Raw genomic sequence first — 19,760 nt, forward strand, 5'->3', positions numbered from 1 at the left:
GGTGTTAACATAAGGGAGAGGGACATTTCTGATCATGTTCCTGTGGATATTTGTTTGCAGATCGATGAGATAACCTCGCCTTTTAGAAAGTGGAGATTACAAGCTGGAATTTTGTATGTTCTGCTAGGAAAGGGGTTATATGGGATAGTATTAAGGCAACTATTAGGGGTGTACTGATTAATTGGACTTCTCGTCTTTGGAAGAAATCCATGAAAGAAGTCAAGGTGTTGGAAGTAAAGTTATCAGAGTTACAACAAAAATATGCCCAATGTGGGAGAGTAAAGGACAGAATTGCAATGGAACAAACTCTGCAAAAGTTGGCTAATGTAAATAATTTCATGGCAGAGAGAGGCCTTTTCTTTACACGGCAGAAATATTGGGAAACTGGTGAAAAGAGTGGTAGATTGTTGGCAAATAGGTTGAGAGGTATACATGGAGGGACATTTGTTCAGGGAATCCGGGATGAGAATGAACAATTGGTGTGGAAGAATACTGACATTTGTTCAAATTTTAGGAATTATTACGAAAGATTGTATGCAGGAGAAGAGCCAATAGCCAGACAAGATTTAGACACTCTGTTTGAAAATATACCTATTAATGTGTTGACATCAGGTGATGCCAATAGATAGGGATGAAGATATTGAGGTTGATGAGGTCCTGTTGGCCATTGGGCAGTTGCAATTAGGGAAATCACTGGATTTGGATGGGCTGCCCATTGAGTTCTATAGAAAATGTGACACTTTTTTGGCTCCAATTTTGTGCGATTTGTTTAATTCATTTTTAAATGGGGAAGATCTATGTCGATCAATGACTGAGGCCATGATTACTGTAATACCAAAAGAGGGAAGAGGTAGCAAGAAATGTAAGAACTATAGGCCAATTTCTTTATTAAATGTAGATGTTAAACTTTTTACAAAAATATTGGTAGATTGAGTAGCATTGGGAATGTCATTCATGAGTCTCAAGTAGGATTTATGAAGGGTAGATCTGGTTATGATAATATACGGACATTGATTGTCATAATAAGCCTTTATAGTAATAAACGTGTCGATGCTGACTTGGCATTTATGGATGATGAGAAAGCATTTGACAGAGTGGATTGGGACTTTCTAGATTTTACTATGGAAAAAATGAAATTAGGAAATAGGTTTAGAGGAGTGATTCGTTGTCTTCAAGATTCTCCATTGGGGCATGTTTGGGTTAATAATATGATGTCTGAACCCTTTCAATTTAGCAGAGGTACGCGACAGGGGTGTCCTTTATCACCTTTTTTGTTTAACATTGCATTAGAACCCTTGGTAGCATTGATACAGAATGAACAGAGAATATGTGGTTTGAATTTTGGGACGAAGGAACTGAAAGTTCATTCTTATGCACATGATATGGTAGTGGTACTCTCGAATCCTGAAAAGAGTAGTGTGGTTCTTAAAGAGGCGCTTGATAAAGTTGGCAAATATTCAGGTTATAAAATCAACTGGGATAAAACTGAGGTGTTCCCACTTTCAACTGCAGTTAGGAGAGGGGATTTTGTAGGATGGAATTGTAGATGGTCTGAAGTTTGTGTGAAATATTTGGGGATTTTCTTGATCAAAGATAGGTGGAAAATTGTTCAATTTCATGTAACTAAATTGTTGGACACCCTTAAGAGGGATATTAGGAGGTGGTCCAGATTGGATTTAGGGATTTGGGCAAAAATTAATACAATTAAAATGACACTTTTACCAATGCATATGTTATGCAATCAATTCCCCTACATTTTTCTAAGAAATTGCTTAGAGACCTTGATCGGATTTTTCAGAATTTTCTTTGGGGTGAAACGAAGGCTCCTAAGATTCAGAGATATATTTCGTTACGGGACACAAAAGAAGGGGGTTTGGATATCTGGATTTGGAGCAGTATTATAGAGTTTTCATTTTGAAAAATGCAGCCTTATTTGCAAATGAAGAATTGGAGGTAGAACCGATTTGGTTAACTATAGAAAGGGAAGCTTTTCGGTAAGGGAATGTTTTTTCAGTGGGGAGATTGCCTAAAGGGTCTACTAAATTGCCAACTATTAAGGTGACTAAAGACTTAGTCATGGTGGATACTTAATTTCAATGAAAATGTTTTTATGAATTTTAAGTCGTCTATTTGGTATAATCTGCCTTTGCAAATAGGGAACACATTTCTATACTGGCGGAGCTGGGTCTCAAAAGGTGTATTGTCACTGGAAGATTTACTGCAGGATGGGCGCCTGCTGACCTTTGAGGAACTTCAAGTAGTGTTTCATGTAAGTGGAAGAGAGGTGAATAGATATAAGGAACTGGAAAATGTGTTGATTCAAGTATTCAATATGTTGACTATGTCATTGGAGAAGGAGCCGGCGGGTTGGAACATGTTTAGCTTATCGATACGTAAAGTGTCTACATATTTAAAACTGATGAGGGAAGGTGATTCAATAATGGAGTCTTGGGAAAAATTGAAAGAGAAGTGGGAATTAGATTTAGATTGCGTAATTGATGACTAAGTCTGGAAATATGTATCGAGGGTTGGATACAGCAGCAAGATGGATCTTAAATTGTGGCTTATACATCAGAAGGTTTTGGGGAGGTTGTACTGGACACTGGTATGGATGTTAGCTTTGAATTTAATAACTGACGATATTTGTTGGGGGTGTGGGAGTGGGAGATTAGTCCATATGTAGTGGTATTGTCCGAGAGTGTTGACCTTTTGGCAAGAGGTATTGTATATGTTAGATATTACTCTGTCAATCTCATTCCCAAGAAAACCGTTTCCAGTTTTGTTGTTGGCAAAAAGTGGGCGATGCTTGAAGGCTCGCTTATATGGAGTCTGGATAGATAAGGTTTTAGTGATAGCAATAAAACAGATCTTGAAGGTGTGGAAATCCAGGAAAAAACTGATAGTATAAGAGTTGATTAATGATGTGATTGCATTATCTGAATTTGAATTGTTTATGTTTCGAAAACAAGACAAATAGGAAAGCTATTGGTCTTTATGGAAATCTTTCATTGATTTATATGGTAGTGATGTGCATAATGATGGTCAAGATGAATGAGGTTTTTTTTTGTCGTTTGTCTTGTCCTTTCGTCTAAATGTTGGGAGAGCTAGATAAATCTTGTACATAATACTATGTAAATATGGCTGAAGTGTAATATTGTTGTGAAAAAGTTAAAACTCTGTGTTACTGTATTCATTTCCTTGTATTCACAATATATTTGTAATTGTTAAAATATATTAAAAAAAGTTCAAGGTTGAAGGCCCATTTTCCATACTGGTTTCAATGGGAGGGTAATGGAAAAGTTAGTATGATAAGATAGGTTATTTATAACGTGCTTAATACCCAGAGGTTTCTAAGCGCGAACCCAGGGATCGGACCTGTGTTGCTCCGCATCGTCTTGCTTCGAAGGCGAGCACGTTGCCCCTGAGCTATCCTCCTGAGACAAAGTAGGACAAAACAAAACTTTAAAACATCCTGAAAATAGTTCTACGCCCAAGACTGGACCGGATAAGGTGTGTTCCGGGTCTTCGTGACATTTCAGCAGTTTAAACGTCCACCACCACTGCGGCTATCAACAGAAAGCATTAGCAGGTGGGAGTGGTGGGCAAGCTCCAAGTTGCCATCACATAGATTTTTCCCCACTAAATAAAGAAAAGGTCCCTGTGCCAGATCATACGCTTTATTTGACCCCACAATAGTATGCATGCCCCGTTTTGCGCATGCAGCATAACAGCATCAGGCGTGAAGGGAAGGCAATAGTAGTTCACCGGTGAAGAAGCAGGAGTTTTCAGGGGACTCCTCTGACTGAGAACGAAACAAAACAAGCATTGGCCATGCCAACAGTTTGGGATTTTGTGTGAGCATGGGAAAGGCATTTACCACGCACTGCCACAAAGGGCGTGTAATAGAAGTGCCTGGCAAATGCCTATATAATATCTACATACAACGTTTTGCTTTTCCAATGCTTGTTTTTAACAGGACTTCAGTGAAGGATGCATACTTCTTATACATCAACTGCCTGAAGGCAGCTTTGGTTATGACATTGTTATTACACCTCCAAGTAAGGTATTAACTCAGAGAAGACTGCTATGAAATAACGCTGGCAGGCACTTAGAGCTCAACGTTTGATATCACTGCTTCATAAAGCTAGCTCAGCTAGCTCCCAGGAGGATGTGTTTTAGGCCTGTCGGGGCTAGAGGCGAATGGGGATAGCCCTAGAGATTATCATGTCCATGGGTAGTCAATAGGTGGGTAAATAGCCAAACAACACCTACAAGCGTTTTGTCCCTCTCATTTGCCATATCCCTCTTAGCTGTACTTCAGTGCAACAGTTTTGCCTTTCAGTTGGTGCTATAGCGCCCGCCATATAATAGCCAAAACTAAAAATGAGGGGAACTGCAATGAGTGGAACAGCAGAGAAGACTAGGTGGGAGTGGCAAAGGTATGGAGGAGTGAATGGTCCAAAGGTAGGAGGCATGTGGAGGAATTAGCAAGCATGTTGAGGTGGCTGATCCCAAAACAGAGGCGGTGGACAGAAAGTGGTCGTAAAAATATAAAAATAAAAACACATACTCACACCCATGCACCCAACAACCCCACACACACCACATACACACTGTGAAACCTGGAAGGCCATTAATACAAAAGGCCAAGTCATCAAAGCGAACAGGGCAACTTTAATCAGCGAGGCATCATGGAAAGGAGGGTTCGATAGCAGTGGACTCATCAGTGGGACTGGACCCCCTTCAGTATTCTTGGGCATGGACAGCATCTCTGGTACTGGCCTCATTGTACAGAGGCTCCCTTTGTTTCTCGGGAGAGGCAGGAGATGCTCCGCTTCATCTCATGTCAGCCTGTGTGAGCGGATCACATCCTTGCCATGTTCGACAAGCAATGCACGCAGAATCCACAAACGGCTTCCAGATGTGTGCCTGCCATGCCCCGCCAACTAGCTGTGCATGCCCTTAAAGAGGAGGGACGAGGGGGTCTTTTAATCATCCTCGGTCCGCTGGCAGCCTGCAGGTTCCAGCCAGATGGTTTCAGAGTCTGATAACCTCTTCCTCAGGGAGCAGAGACTGAAATGAACAGCTCACCTTGCTTTCAGACCTGCTTCCATGGTTACACAGAACAGATGCAGGTATTCAATGACAAGTTCACAGCATAGTCATGCATTTGCATACATACAGCACTGTTTCTGCCATCAATGCTTTCTAGGTGCAAAACAGGTGCATTTCTGTGTTGGAAAATAAAAATGTATTCATGCAGCTGAACTGTGCTGCAAGATATGGAAGCACTAGAAGTTTAAATAAATACAAAATCTCCCAAAAATGAACAAATCCCCTAGAAATATGAATCTTCCAGCGTAACAGACACCACCGGCTTCTGCCCTCTGCATTCGGATCACCAGCGCCAAGATACCCCTTCCGTGGTGAACGTAGAGCGCTAACATTCTTAAGAATGAAATAAGTTAAATAAGAATGACTGCGCAATCCGATAAAAAAATATTGAAGACATTATGTGGGGGGTTCTCTTGGGGAGAGCGGTGTGGGAAGCAGGGGAAAGGAAGCTGTTTTCTGGGGGACAAAAAGACATTTTAACAAAGTAACAACATCAATAAAATAACATTAGGCATTCGGAAACCATAACAGGCAACCAGTTGTTAGGGATGAGGGATTTAAAACATGTATTCATGAAAAAAGACATTTGCCGAAGAGGTTTGGTGAGGCGTGTCTACCCCCCCCCCCGCCCCCTCCCCGGTGTGAGACAATTACAAGCTCTGACTCATGGGGACAGAGTAAGTCCAAGCTCCTATTTAATTCACATGCATCCTGTTTTCTGGTGGGGTTTACAGTGGGTCAATGACTTCAGTCCACTCTGGCTTTTCATGACCGAAAAAAGGAAGGATTACTTTCTATTGTACTGTTGCCCGTGTTTCACTTGTGTGGCATCTTATCTTTCTCAGTGTCTTGTGAGACTGCGTTTCTCATTGAATGCTTGAAATTTGAAATAAGCAGGCCTCATTTTCCAGCTTTTCTGGTAGCCCTTCTTCTAGATGAGCTAAGTTGCAAGCATTCCTTTTGCACCCACCTGGAGCTGAGGCCCATGTCATGGGAATACATCACACAAGGGCACAGATATCGCCAAACAAGACATCTTTAAAATCCTCTAATTCTATCTTGGAATTTCTTTTCCTATTCACTTCTATTAAACATCATAGATAGGGACACAATCAATACAAACAAGTAATGTAGGAAGCATTACATGAGCGGGATCCTCCAAGGATAACTCCTTCCCATGTAGCATCTTCACTATGTAAGTGCACCTCATAAATATGTGAACATGTGAGAATAAATGGCAATACCATCCTAACAGAGTCAGAAACATAGAGAATATGTAACTACAGCACACCATGAATTATAATAAAGAATTAGATTACATTTCAAAAAGTAAGTTCAGCATATAATGAATGAACTCAATATATCACCAAGAAGAGGCATTGCATGAATAAACAAAACGTGACAACTTCATAACAGAACCTGTCATCGCTAAAAAGTATTAAGTAAATTATGCTTGAGGAGGTCCCACTATGTACATACAATGATTACAGCATATAGTCATAGTAAAACCAAAAAACGCATGATTCATATCAAATTTGAAGGAGTTGAAGGAAAATATTAAATATTAAAATAAGAAAAAATAAATATATCAACAGCGACAAAGTTGAGATTGAAGTATAAATCGTATGCAACGGATATTGCATTGAGGATGCTCTGAAAATAAGAGGGCATTTATAATCTTCTATAAAAAAAAACATATATGTATGCTGCCTAATTCTGGGGACATGTAGTGGGGTGACCAAGGGCTTCCCTGTAGTGCATAAGGGGCCCGGATTATATGGGCTTGTTCCTCCATATTTACTTCCAGTCCTAGGCAGAGGACCATTATATGAGACCATTTAAGGACACTGTTCCTTTAAGGGAGATAGCACCTACACCTGGGAAGCCGAAATAATATGGGATCAGTAAGTCTGTGCTCTCCCCATTCTCAAAGAGAATGGGGAGAAATACTTCAGGCTTTTCTGGAGCAGAGTAATTAGCAAACTCTATCCTTTTAAAAGAAGACTCTGCCGTTGAAGGATACTATGTAGTGTGAGAAACCACAAGGTGTCTCATCCATTAGTCCCCGGGAATTTGCCATCCTGGTGGGCAGGACTCAGCCATTGCTTTTGGATCCAGTTCATGGGAGCAGACCAGTGTGGGAGGATCACCTGTGTGAGGCTCTTCAGAGAGTGGGACACCGGATGGAGAGACGCGGTATGCCCTTCCCTGTAACACCCTTACCCATCCTACCGAGTAGGATATTTAGGAACTCTACCCCCCCCCCCGCCTTTACAACACAAACACTTTCACACAGACAGCCTGCTGTGAGGGAAAGCAGACTAACCCCTGAGCCGTTTACCTGACGTCTCCCAATACAATGGTCAGGCAAGGCAGGCAATTACTGACCATAATACACACCTGACTTCAATTAGGCTTCCCCACATGGCTAAACGGAGGAGCACGAGAGCACACTCTGAGTGAAGCAAGGCACGCGAGGAAACAGCAGTTGCAAGATGGCAGTTTAACAAGAGAAGGAAAACAGCAAAACAGAAGGGGATCGCAAGGAGGGAAGTTCCTTTGACCTTTTCGACAAGGAACTGCTACGTTCCTGAAACCTCAAGAATAAAAAACATAGGACCAGGATATCAGTCTGAAGAATCCTGCATTGTGTGTCAGAGGTACCCGGGTGCCCTTCCGCGTCAATAATCAAGGCGGGGCAAAACACCAGCCGCCATGGTACTGCCCTTGGCTCCAATAACAAAGCAGCTTCAGTGAAATCAACACGGCCAGTAAGTTGGGGAGACCGATACAAGACCGGTCTGTGTTGAAGCCAAGGTTGCAAGCAGCAACATTGTATGCCGAGCGCTGGAACGAACATTGTTAAAAAGCGTGTGATAATGGACGCAAGTAAAGTTGAACTGCTGATGAGTGATTGAACTTTTAAAGCAAGATACAATACCTTTGACAGCATGGTTCCGCACCGCGTGGGTGCTCAGTCGAAAGTCTCTGTAAGGTATCCAGCTGAGAATTGGCAAAGTGAAAGTAAGAAAGAGATCAAATCAAGATCATATTCATTGTGAATCGAATAGGTCCTGAGGCAGGTTGAGGAAAATCCAGCGCACAATCGAAAGCCTTCCATTTTTGAAGTAAAGAAACCTTGGAAAAGTAGATGAAGTTGGTCCGAGCCCGGTGTAGGGAGATCAATTGAAAGCTTTGTGTTAAAATGGGTCTGAGCCCGGCCAAGGTTGCCCCGGGGTGAACAGTATATCACCAAAGAAGCTGCAAATGTGAAATTCGAAGAAGAAAGGAACTTTAATGTTTGTCGTGTTGCATCAGGCCCTCTGAAATGAGAGACTTTGAATTGCAAAGAGACTTTGGCACAGAAGGCAATTATGGCCCTCAAGGTTTTGAACTGCACCCTCGTGCTAGAGAGACTGTGCTATGCTCAAGTGTGCCACTTTGTCCTGTGCTGAAAACGTGGGGAAGGGAAGCCAACGGCTTGAATATCCAACACTTTTCTTTTGCATAACATTGTTTCCCACACTATTTGTATTTAGAAGTAAGGATTGGCAATAGGTTTCTTAGTATAGGCCCTTTTCTTTTGACAGACTCGACTAGGACTGCGTTATTATTGGATGGTTGTAGCTTGTTCCCATCCTTAGATTTAGGATTAGATAGGCGTTTTTCAAACCCAAATGAAGTACAATAAGCACCCTTGAACTGTGATCACTTGTGTCTTGTCTTACTGTTTGATACCATACCATCCTTACAGTAGTGAAGAAATTAAATTCCTATCCGAGGCACATTATTTTTTTCTTATGGCGCTCAAACAGCAAGTCTATCTAACCGTCAGAGGCAGACCATTGTTTCCCATAACAGTCGCACAGTGTATCTGCTTTCAAAACAGACGCTGCATTCGTTTCTCTGCAGTGCGATTCCAGGGAGCTTGTGCAAGGAAGTGGTGCCAAACTCAATAACCCTTTTTAATTATTCACTCTCTTATGACTCTAACGCATATCTGTGTACAGGCTCTGAACCACCTGCAGAGCGGTGAAACACACTGATATGTGTAATATAATTATAATAATTGGTATAAGTGAAAACCAAAATGACCTGGTCTACCCCCAGAGCTACAAATCAGACACAGGTGAATACATTAAATATATCAAGGCATAGCCCCACGCTCATTCACACTCACATGTGCAAACCCACACAGTCAGGCAGTGTGGGTGTTGAGTGTAGGAGCTGGTTGCAGCTGTTTGAAATGAATTAGAGTGTGAAGAAAGAGTTTGGTGGAAGAGAGAGCAGGAGGTTAAAGATGAGGGGGAGATGTCATTGGGAGGAGGTTGGTTTGAGATAGGAGGAGGAGGTTGGTAGGAGTCACCTGGTGGAGGGTGCTTTGAGACAAAAGAAGGAGTTTGGTTGGAATCACCTGGAGGAGGTTAAAGTGAGATAGAAGGAGTTTGCTTGGCAACATCACGAGGAGGGTGGAGGAAAGTGTCAGGTGGCTTGCGAGAACATAGCTAGAAAGATCAGGAATATGTACGAGACGAGAGGGCACGGTTAGGCCAAGGGAGAGGGTAGGGTTAAGACCTCAATATGAAGGGAACAAGCTATGGTGAGAGGAGGAACAAGGATAAAGTGTGTCCTCCATGAGCAGCACTGGAAGGGGAATGTAGGATTAGCGAAGAGGAAGGTCAGTACTTTAAACGAGGGAGGTGACAGCACTCTGCTATTTCTGTTTGTAAACATTTTCATTACATTTTAAACATTTCCTAAGCAGCCTCTTATCATAATCAACAAATCATTGCTTTTGTTTCAATTCTTACATATCTTATTCTTCATCCTGTACTTAACCCCTCTTCCACAACTTCCGCCCCCCTCTCTGGTACTGCATATGACTACATGTCAGTATACACATAGGCTGGCTGAACACTAAATAGCAAGTACATCCTGTTTTCCCCTTTCATCCTCCTTTTGTGTCACCCCCCTCCCCATCCCACATCCCAATGACTTTCAGCAGTTCTGGAGCCCCATTGCTCACAGTCTCGTGGGACCAGTGAAGTCTTTGTACCATACCGGAATAAACTCTATCATATTCCCTTCTGACATGTGCGTCAGCTTTTCATCTATTATTTACCATAGCTTCCCATATAAATCTTCCAAAGTCGGTATTACTGCAAACCTCCAGCGCATCCCTTTCTCCAACCTTGCTGTTAATAGCCCTTTGAGATAGCCTCACTGGGTTTCTTAGCCAGAGAAAGACCCCTTTTATCAGTGAACATAACAAACATAATTCTGTTGTCTTGGATATGCCGAGTGTAGTTATCTTATCTTACCAATTTTTAATCATCTTTTTAATGACGTCTACCACCTGCTCCCATTAGCAACATAGTGAAAAAAGGTAGAAGCAAACAATTTCACAGCCAATTTCAAGCGTCTCTTGTTAGTGGGGATGTAGGCCTACTCTATGCTGTAGAAATCAAACCTGATGGATTTTGGAGTTGTTAGGGTGGGAGCCTTATCCTTTGTGGATAATCGGGTAAATAGCTCCAAACATTTTTCCACTAGTCATAATCCCACTCCTGACATCATATGTGGCGAAGCAGCAGGAGGAGTCGGACTCGAGGAGGACATTTGAAGTGTGTTTATTAAATTCAAAAGTAAAATACTGAACTATCCCTACTGCTAAGAGGCATTTCTTTGCCTACAAGACTAACTTAAGGGTGCTTGTGTGTTATCAAAGTAAAAAGTAGCCCTCAGTCCAAAAAACCTAATCGCTGTCTGGCCCTACCGCTGTCAAAAAAAAACAACATATATTAAATCAGAGCACTATGTCACTATGTCTGTTCCAGGTTTTGGTAATATCTCTCGGGATATTATTCTCAGTTTCAAATAAAAAGTTCAATGTCAGTTCATCAAAGAAGACTCTTTAAATCCCCCTTTAACTTCCTTAGGAAAAGTTGCAAGCCTTTATATAAATCCAAAATCTTACATCCTTTTAACAGATATTTCCTTCATCCGTTTTCCACCAGTTTGGTTGTCCCCTATTGGTTTTTGTTTTGCTTGTTTGAACCCTCCAGGTTCTCCTTTCCTCAGATAATTTACAATGTCACTTGTTTCAATGGTGTTCTCCTGACCCCTCTGATTCTCTAGCTTGGGTGATCTCTTTGGTCTTGGCCAATGTTCAAGACTCTGGTTTCTAGGGCTCCCGTAACCCATCCTGGCTTCCTTCACTCTTCCTTCCACATGCCCTCTTCTGCCCTGGACAACTCCGGTACCTCTGTTACCATTGGTCATTTTCATTTGTTCTCCTCTTGGGCCTGTTCGGTATGTCAGCAAGTGCTCTCTGGACATCTCGGCAGTCTCCTTCTTCGTATTCAGAGTGGAGGATTATTTACTCCATGTATCCCTGGTTTCGACGCGGTTCTGCGGGCCCCAGACCCACCAAGGCTGCATTGTAGTCACCCACCCAGGAGAGACTACTTCCGTCTCGGTTGTGGCTAGCTTGCCACCCTCGCTGCCGGCCTTCCGATGTCCTTCCTTGTTCCCTCCCTTCCTCCACAATACTGCTGGCTCTGCAGTGCAGCGTGGCTCTGCCCATTCAGGACGGATTCTTTCTCTTCCATTCCAGATTCCTCATCTCTTTATTTTCGCCGCCGTATTTGAAAGGAGGGTGTTGTTCCTCTTTGACTGTTGAGTACAAGGAAAATCCAGCACTAGCAGAAGCCAAAGAGATTTGTTTGATTCAAAACAGAAGTAACATCAGTCTTTTCTATTCCCATATATGCAGAGAGTGTATTCTTGATAGGGAGTTGCTTATAGGAATGGGAGTCCTTGTCCTCCAGAGGGGAGTGACTCCCAGTGAGATCCCACTTTCCCAGACCCCTAGGAAGGGTATTTCTTAGCAGACTCACCTCCCAAGCCTCAAAGGGGGTGGCTCCCCCCTGGGAGAAGAGACGAGTAGTCCAGATTCGTCACAATTATTTTACAGAAAGTGCTGGTTACATTTGTGTCACCCATCGGCATGAATCGATGACATTTCTGTTAGGACGAGTAGATAAACTAAGTTACTCGACCTGCAGGTGTAGTGGTATTTTAAAGGATATGTGAAGTCTCCTCATATACCTGGACTCTCTCTAATTGAGGGCCGTAATCCTTTGTACTACTCTACAATGTGTTCTCATGCCCCGGACCATGGCCATAGTTTTTGAGATATTTACGATGAGATCTTTTTGTTTTCAATATGTCTGGAAACCAGCTAGGAGTTTCTATAATGCCAATTTTGTGTACGCTAAAAAGACTACATCTTCTGCGAATAGTAAAACAGGGGACTGTCATCCCTTCTATAATTGGAATATTTAGATTAAGGCTTGATAAGTCATTGATGAAAAGGTTGAATAATATGGGGGATAGAACACAACCATCTCACTGTGGCCTCATTGGGGATGGATCTAGCAAGATTCCCTTTTTTCTGAATTTGCTTGAGGTTGCCAGTATGAAGGGCTTTAAGCAGCCTGATGACCTCTCATCCGGTTCCTCCCTTGCAAGTGCTGTCCACAGATGTTCACTATTTACAGAGTTGAATTGGCATTGAGGGCCAACAAAGCATAAATCCAATTTCCCCATTTTGGCCTTGTCCATTACCTCCTTGTGCCAACTCAGATGATGTTGATAAGGTCTGTCAACATGCTTGCTGGTTGGCCTCATTCAGTCATTAAAGCCCTTTCAGTCTTGCATATCACCACTACCAGCGCAGGCGGTATTAGCATAATTGTTCATTTTTAACTGATTGAATGGTACATTTGACCGAATTTGGCCAGTACCATTCGATCGATTAAAAACAAACAATTAGGCTAATACATACCGAATATGTGGAGCAGGGGTGTCCCCCGCGCCCTATGATCGGGATGTATTAGACGTGGGCGGGGGTTGCGGGTGTGTCCCGTGCTTCCTTAACATTGGCGGCGGAGGACCAAAAACAAAAAAGAAGAAAAGGGGACCCTGTGGCATCTGATCCAATCTGTGTTAGAGGGACGGATCTGACGCTGCAGGGGTGAAGGGGACCAGGCGTCGAGCAAACGGGTATGTAGGGGAGGGGGATGGTTTGGTGTGAGCGTGTTTGATCCTCTAATAATTAATCGTATGCAGGCAGTTTTTTTTCCGGACAGTTTGCCGCATTCAATTATCAGATGATCAAACACCACCAAACCGCTCAGGCCGCTAGGTGTGTGTTCATCCTGGGTTCACTTTGATCTCAGATTTTTGCCTCTTTGCTATATATACAGATGACTTTATGCTTAACTGGGAGCAGAGAATGGCATGTATTTGTTCTTATTTGTCGCAATAAGCAGCTGTGTATCTGGTATTAAATAACTAATCGTGCTACTGTTTTTGGAAACTTAAATTAATTTCCAGTCATGCCACTTTTCCTGTATCGGATTCGCGTTTCTGCCTGTGTATACATTATTTGAAAGCATCTCACTTATGTATGGCTTTGCTAAGGTGGCACATGTTTGTATTATTCAGGGAACACGTCATGGACTTGGAAGCTTGTGGTCGCTCTCTCTCCTAGCAACGCTTGTTTTTGTTTCCGGGGGTTATTTGATAGTTTGCTCATGCCATGTTTCTGCGCTTGCTCTCGTTTGCAGCATTTCATGAAGTCTCAGTGTACCCGAAGAAGGAACTTCCGTTCTTCATTCTCTTCACTGCCGGGTTATGCTCCTTCACAGCCATGCTCGCCCTCCTGACACATCAGTTCCCGGAACTCATGGGCGTCTTTGCGAAAGCGGTGAGTATTGCATTTTGCACGTAGCTGTCTCGACATGCCCCATTTCCTAGAGAGGCAGCATCTTGGTGGGTGGTGGTGATGCATAGCTGAAGCGAGCCCCCACCCAGGGGTGTTGCTAGGTCTGGAAAAGATCAGGGGCTACACTAATGTTGGGGTTGTCAGGACTCGGGGCTAGCTAGACTTTTGGCTGTAGACCTTGAGATTCTATCTGGGGCTACAACCAACAGACCTGGGGCTATACCCCGCTAGGCCCTCCCCCCAGCAACGCCTCTGCCCCCACCGAAGACTGCGTCTGCACAGGACCCCTGGATTGCTGAGAATCCACAGCCACTGCTGCGTCATTACAGATGTGCCACACGGGCTGCTGTTTTCACATTGCTGGATAAAAATGACCGCACATGTTCAGTGGGGAAAAGGTTCCAGGATTCTGCATGGTTTTCCTGCCCACATTTACTTGTTCATTGCTGCATCAGACCTTGGAGAGGTATGGATGTCTGCCCAATTGTCCTTGTCAGACATTTTAATTGGTGTCTGGATGCCTTTTCATGGGGCGGCATTTTTGTGATTTACAGCGGGGAACAAAAAGGCTGTATATTTGCAAACAATTACACCATGCTGGAGCAAATTTCTCTCTGCATTGTAATAAAACACAGGTATGTTCAAACTTTGAGGCAAGATTTTAATGCAAATGTGTACAGCATAAAATACACGGATATAAGCAAAATATGAAACGAATAAATAAATTTCTACCAAAGTTAAAACACAGGTGATTTGACTGATGCCGTACTTCCTTTGAAAGGTATGATTGACTGGTGGAGCAAATGCATGCCTTTTGCAAGCATAGATGGATCTCGGATGATTCCCCAGTTTCCCTATTCTGATTGGTAGACTGACAGGCAGTTGCGTTGAGCGTTTCTTACACACGTGGGGTTTATTCTGTACCCACCGGAACCATTTGATTTTCCTTCATCAGAAGCTCAATAGTGGATTGGATGGCTCGAATCCTGTATGAGCATTGGAGAGCGTGTCGCGGCGGGGCCTTTAACCCATCCTCATGGTAACTGTCATTGGGATTGCCCCGTTTAGTATTTCCATTAGATTCTCTAACCGTGGCGTACTGTGACAGTATTGCCCATGTATACAGCGTGCGCGCCAGTGGATCATGGCTAGTCTGTAACTCGTTTCTCCGAGAATACTAGCAGTCGCTGCCCTATGCTGATTCTGCACGTGGTTACAGGATGCGGGCTATGTTCTACTCCCGGATGTTTATACCACCAGTGCAACAGTGGGAGGAATTGCCATCTGGCCATGGTGCGAGAGACCGGGCTTTTTTGATTTTTTTAATCGCTTAATAAATTAATTCAGGTAATTCTCTCTCTGAAAAAGTAATCTGCTGATCAGATCCCCCTTTTATAAAGTCAATGCCAAAAGCATAGTGTGCATCTGTTTCCTGCTGCATCAGTCCCCTGATTTGCAGCACCTGCCCTACCAATGGCACAGAGCAGGTTCTGAGGTCACAGGTGGCCATTTGACCGCTGCAGTGACAGCCAGGTCTCGACAGCACAGGGACTGCATTTAAGATGTGCATCCCTGCACCAAAACTATGATGATCATAAGTAGCCCGGGATTGTGTCAAGGTAAACTCTAAGAATATGCTATGCCTAAGTTAAGGCTCGGTGCATGGCACTACTTACAATTATTGCAGCTGCATCCAATTTGATATCACACATGTGCCAGCTCCTGTGGAAGGTGGTGTGTATTCTGTCCATTCAGGCCGAGCCTGCCAAATGACAGGGCAGCAACTTGAATGGCCATGCCTCTTCTTTAATCTCTTTGTTAGGGTAGGTAAGACCCTCCTCTAGAGATAGCCAAACAAAAGGCAGTTGTCTTGGACCCAGGCATCAAAGGAGCACACCCATTCAAAAGGAGTAGCCTCACACCAGGATGCTGCATTTCTAAAGGCCTGTGATCCTAGTGAGAACGGAAGGGGCAGGGTTAGTGTAGACAGGAAATCTCTGTACAGTGGAGAATGACTTCCACCATCTTCTGCCTCGCTCTCTCCTTCCTACCTCCTCCACTTCCTCTACAGCAAATCACTTTGGGTGTAATGTCAGCAGGGCAAATTCTGCGTCTTTCAAGAAGTGGGATTGGGTGACTTAAGGCAGGCTATCTTTAGTCCAATCACCTTTGGATTTTTACCTTTAAAAGAAGGGATCTCCCACCGCTTATTTGAATCATATCTGGACTACAACCCTTGAAGAAGATTTCGCTGGTCCATTCTAAAGTCCTCCAATTGTGAGGTGAAGGTAGGTGTTGCAAGACGGAGGCAAGCTCTATCCCCTAACAATCTCCACAGACTGTTGGGAATAAACTCTGCTGCTGGATCAAGACCTGCATCCCTGCCAGCCACACTGTGCACAGGACCTCACTGTGCTGCAGGACCACAGAAGGTGTGTGCCAGCCTCCCCCGTGTTTGGGGGCCTGATAAAAGGAGCTATCTTGGCCTTTGAGACTGGGCCAATCGCAGGATTGGGAATCACTGCTTCGACCTGCTGCAACCCCTGCTTTGAGCATGCTCGTTGCTAAGCGAACCACTAGGACCCTTCGACTCTACCTTTGGTGTTCATCGTTCTTCAAACAACTGTTTGCCTGTTCGACTCCTTTCACTGCTGCACCGTTCCAGCTGAAGCGTCTTGTTGCCTCGGCTCAAACCAAAGAAGTACAGCTGCCTTACATTGCTCAGAGCACTGTTTGGACCGCCAGCTTCTTCTTCACTGCTCATGTAAGTCAATCGACCTGACCCTTCTATCCCCTTAACAGTGACCTCCTGCCTCTGCATCGAATTCACTCACCTGCACATCCTGGTAGCAGCTTGCTGCTGTCAAACCTCGACTGGCGACCGTACCTGGTGACTGTAACGCTCACCTGATTCTCGCAGAGGCGCCGGTCTTGACTGGGCGACTACGTATCTTCAAAGGTGATGTGTAGCACCCGGTTGGCTCTTTGGGCTGGACCTCTGTGCACTGTATGCCTGACTTCAAGAGTAAGATGTCTGCAGACAGAAAATATGGGATTAATGAACTGGGGTTATTGGGGTGTCCCTATCTCTTCCCTTTTTTGCTCTCCTGTAGACCCCCAAAGGTTAACGCTCTCACCTTAGGTAAGTGAATGCCGAGCTCTCCATCTGCCTCCGGGCAGGGTGCTGTAACCAGTTTCTTCACTGGATCGGTAGCGCAGGCCTCTTGACTTCAGAGGACTGCTGTCCGTCGTTTACTGCACGAACGGTAAGTTTCGAGTAATTCTATTGTCTTTAAAGTCTTTAGCAATGATGTCTCTTGTTTTGCAGGTTCCGGCGATGGCGGATGACGGGCTGAAGTGAGTTGAAGATGGAGTCCGTATGATGAATAGAAGCGCCTGGAAGCACGTAAGTAAGCGCTTGTTGCCTGCTTCACGATGCGCTCTAACCGTCTTTTATTTTGCAGGTACGAGTTCGGAGCGGCTGCAGGGTGCCGGAATACCCACTGGGGTTGATGTGGAAAGGAGTAATGGCACGTGAGTATTAAAGTTCCCCAATGTCTTTAAACGCACCTTGTTTTGTCTTTCAGATGCAGGATGCAGCGCCGAAGGCCTCCGGAGCGTGCGAAGAGTCGGTAAGCTTTTGTCTTTCAGATGCCGGAATGCAGTGTGAAGACCTCCGGAGCGCACGAAGAGTAGGTAAGCCTTTGTCTTTCAGATGCCGGAATGCTAACCTGTTCTTTCTTGTCTTTATAGGTGTTGCTGAAGACTGGATTCGGGATGGTAAGCCTTTTTCCTTAGGCCCAGGATCCGATGCAGAAGACACGATGAGCGTTCTGCTGCAGAGGATGCAGAATAACGCAAAGCAAGATTCATCCACCGGGTGTGGTTTAAATAGCCTCCTGTAGTGCTTAGGTGTCTCCTTCCACAGCCACGCCTAGGTAAGAAAAGAGTTCCTGCTTTCCAGAAGAGTTCCAGTGTTCTGAATCTAGGGAGTGGCTCCTGCCCCACCCAACAGGAAAAGTAGTTCCAAACAGAAGAGGATCAGAGGCTCAGCTGGCAGGCAAGTAAGCAGCATGGTCTGCTGCAGGTAAGTCCACCCAAGCATTATGAGCCCGGCGCTTCCAGCGCTGGGACTGGGCACATTTATGAGCCTGGTGCCACTGGCGCCAGGACTGGGTCCAAAAGGTCCCAATTGGGACTGGTTGGCCCTCGGAACCTGGGTTATGGATCTGCTTCCAAGGGAGTTGGGAAAACCCTGACCTTTTGGAAGCAGAGATCATGACAGTACCCCCCCTCAAGGCCCCTCCCAAACCGGGCTTCTCCGGGCGTTTTGGCTTGTCAGGAAATGTTCGGTGAAATCTTTTGATTAGGCGAGGAGCGTGGACATATTCAGCAGGTTCCCAGGATCTCTCTTGGGGGCCGTAGCCTTTCCAGTCAATTAGGTAAAATAGTTTAGATTTGGAGATCTTGGAGTCCAGAATGCTTTTGACTTCAAACTCGAGTTCTCCATCAACTAGGATGGGTTTTGGAGATTTAGTTAGTCGGGTTTGAGGTTGCACGGGTTTTAATAGAGAGACGTGGAAGACCGGATGTATCTTCATGTGAGGGGGCAAGTCCAACTTGACCGCTACTGGGTTTACTATGGTAGTGATGGAATAGGGACCAAGGTATCTTGGGTTGAATGTGCGTGGCCCTTTTAGAGGTAGATATTTGGTGGATAACCAGACTTGGTCCCCTACTTGATATTGAGGGGCTTCCTTCCGATGTTGATCTGCTCCTTTCTTGTATTGTTCTTTAGCCCTTTGAAGGTGAGAAACAGCTTCCTTAAAGGCTTGGGTGATTGTAGAATGCAGGTAGTCTACTGCTGGTGTTTCAAGCTCTTGGAGGGGATCCAACTCCGAGGTTCGAGGGTGACTGCCGTACAAAAGAAAAAACGGTGTTTTCCCAGTTCCCGAATGGACAGAGTTATTGTAGGCATATTCGGCTATCCAAAGGATGTCTTTCCAAGTTTTTTCAGTTTGTTGCAGCATGCAGCGTAAATACTGTTCCAGAGTTTGATTGGTCCTCTCGGTTTGTCCGTCGGTCTGAGGGTGGTGACTGGTCGATAGTCTCACATCAATTTGAGCCGACCGACAGCAACTTCGCCAAAAATGAGAAATAAATTGACTACCTCGATCCGAAATTAGAACCGAAGGAAAACCGTGTAGTCGGACGATGTTTTTGAGGAATTCTCGGGCCAGAGTTGCTGCTGTTGGCAAGCCTTTGAGCGGAATGAAATGCGCCATCTTGGAGAATAAGTCCACGATTACTAGAATCGTATTGTATCCGGAGCATGGAGGTAGATCGGTGATGAAGTCCATAGAAAGCGTATGCCAAGGGCGAGGTGGGATGTCAATAGGGCGTAAGAGGCCTGCTGGTCTTTCCTTTTGACTCTTGTTTTGGGCGCATACTCCACAAGACATTATAAAGTCTCTGATATCTTTTTTCCAAGACGGCCACCAGAAGTAGCGCTTGATCTTTTCTGAGGTCTTGGCCATACCGGGATGACCTTCCATTAAAGAATCGTGATAACAGGAGATTACTTTTTTCTGTAAATCTGTGCTGGGTAGGTATAATCGTTCTTGGAAATACAATAAGTTGTCCTTTACTGCAAAGTCCTTTCCCTGCAGATGCCAATTCTGTATGTCTGCTGGAATTACAAGTTGCCTGGCTTTATCCTTAACTTCCTCTATGGATTCTGTGGCGATTACACCCAGAATTCTTTGTTCGGGAATGATTGGTACAGGTTTAGGGTTGATCAAGTGTTCTTCCACTCCCATCCGAGAAAGGGCATCAGCTTTACCGTTCTTTGTAC

The 19,760-nt window shown here is 44.3% G+C and overlaps 1 protein-coding gene across 6 annotated transcripts in view; it reads left to right on the forward strand.

The window, feature by feature from the left end:
- Nucleotides 1-19,760, forward strand: part of ST7 (suppression of tumorigenicity 7) — a 596,792-nt gene that overhangs the window by 534,398 nt on the left and 42,634 nt on the right. For all 6 annotated transcript variants that reach the window (XM_069627934.1, XM_069627935.1, XM_069627938.1 and 3 more), the window contains one exon: nucleotides 13,749-13,888. In XM_069627934.1, coding sequence (XP_069484035.1) covers nucleotides 13,749-13,888 — 140 coding nt within the window. The remainder of the gene's footprint in view (nucleotides 1-13,748; nucleotides 13,889-19,760) is intronic.

Source organism: Ambystoma mexicanum, chromosome 12 (genome assembly GCF_040938575.1).
Source record: "Ambystoma mexicanum isolate Mex_15411 chromosome 12, UKY_AmexF1_1, whole genome shotgun sequence".
In the NCBI taxonomy this organism is placed as follows: domain Eukaryota; kingdom Metazoa; phylum Chordata; class Amphibia; order Caudata; family Ambystomatidae; genus Ambystoma; species Ambystoma mexicanum.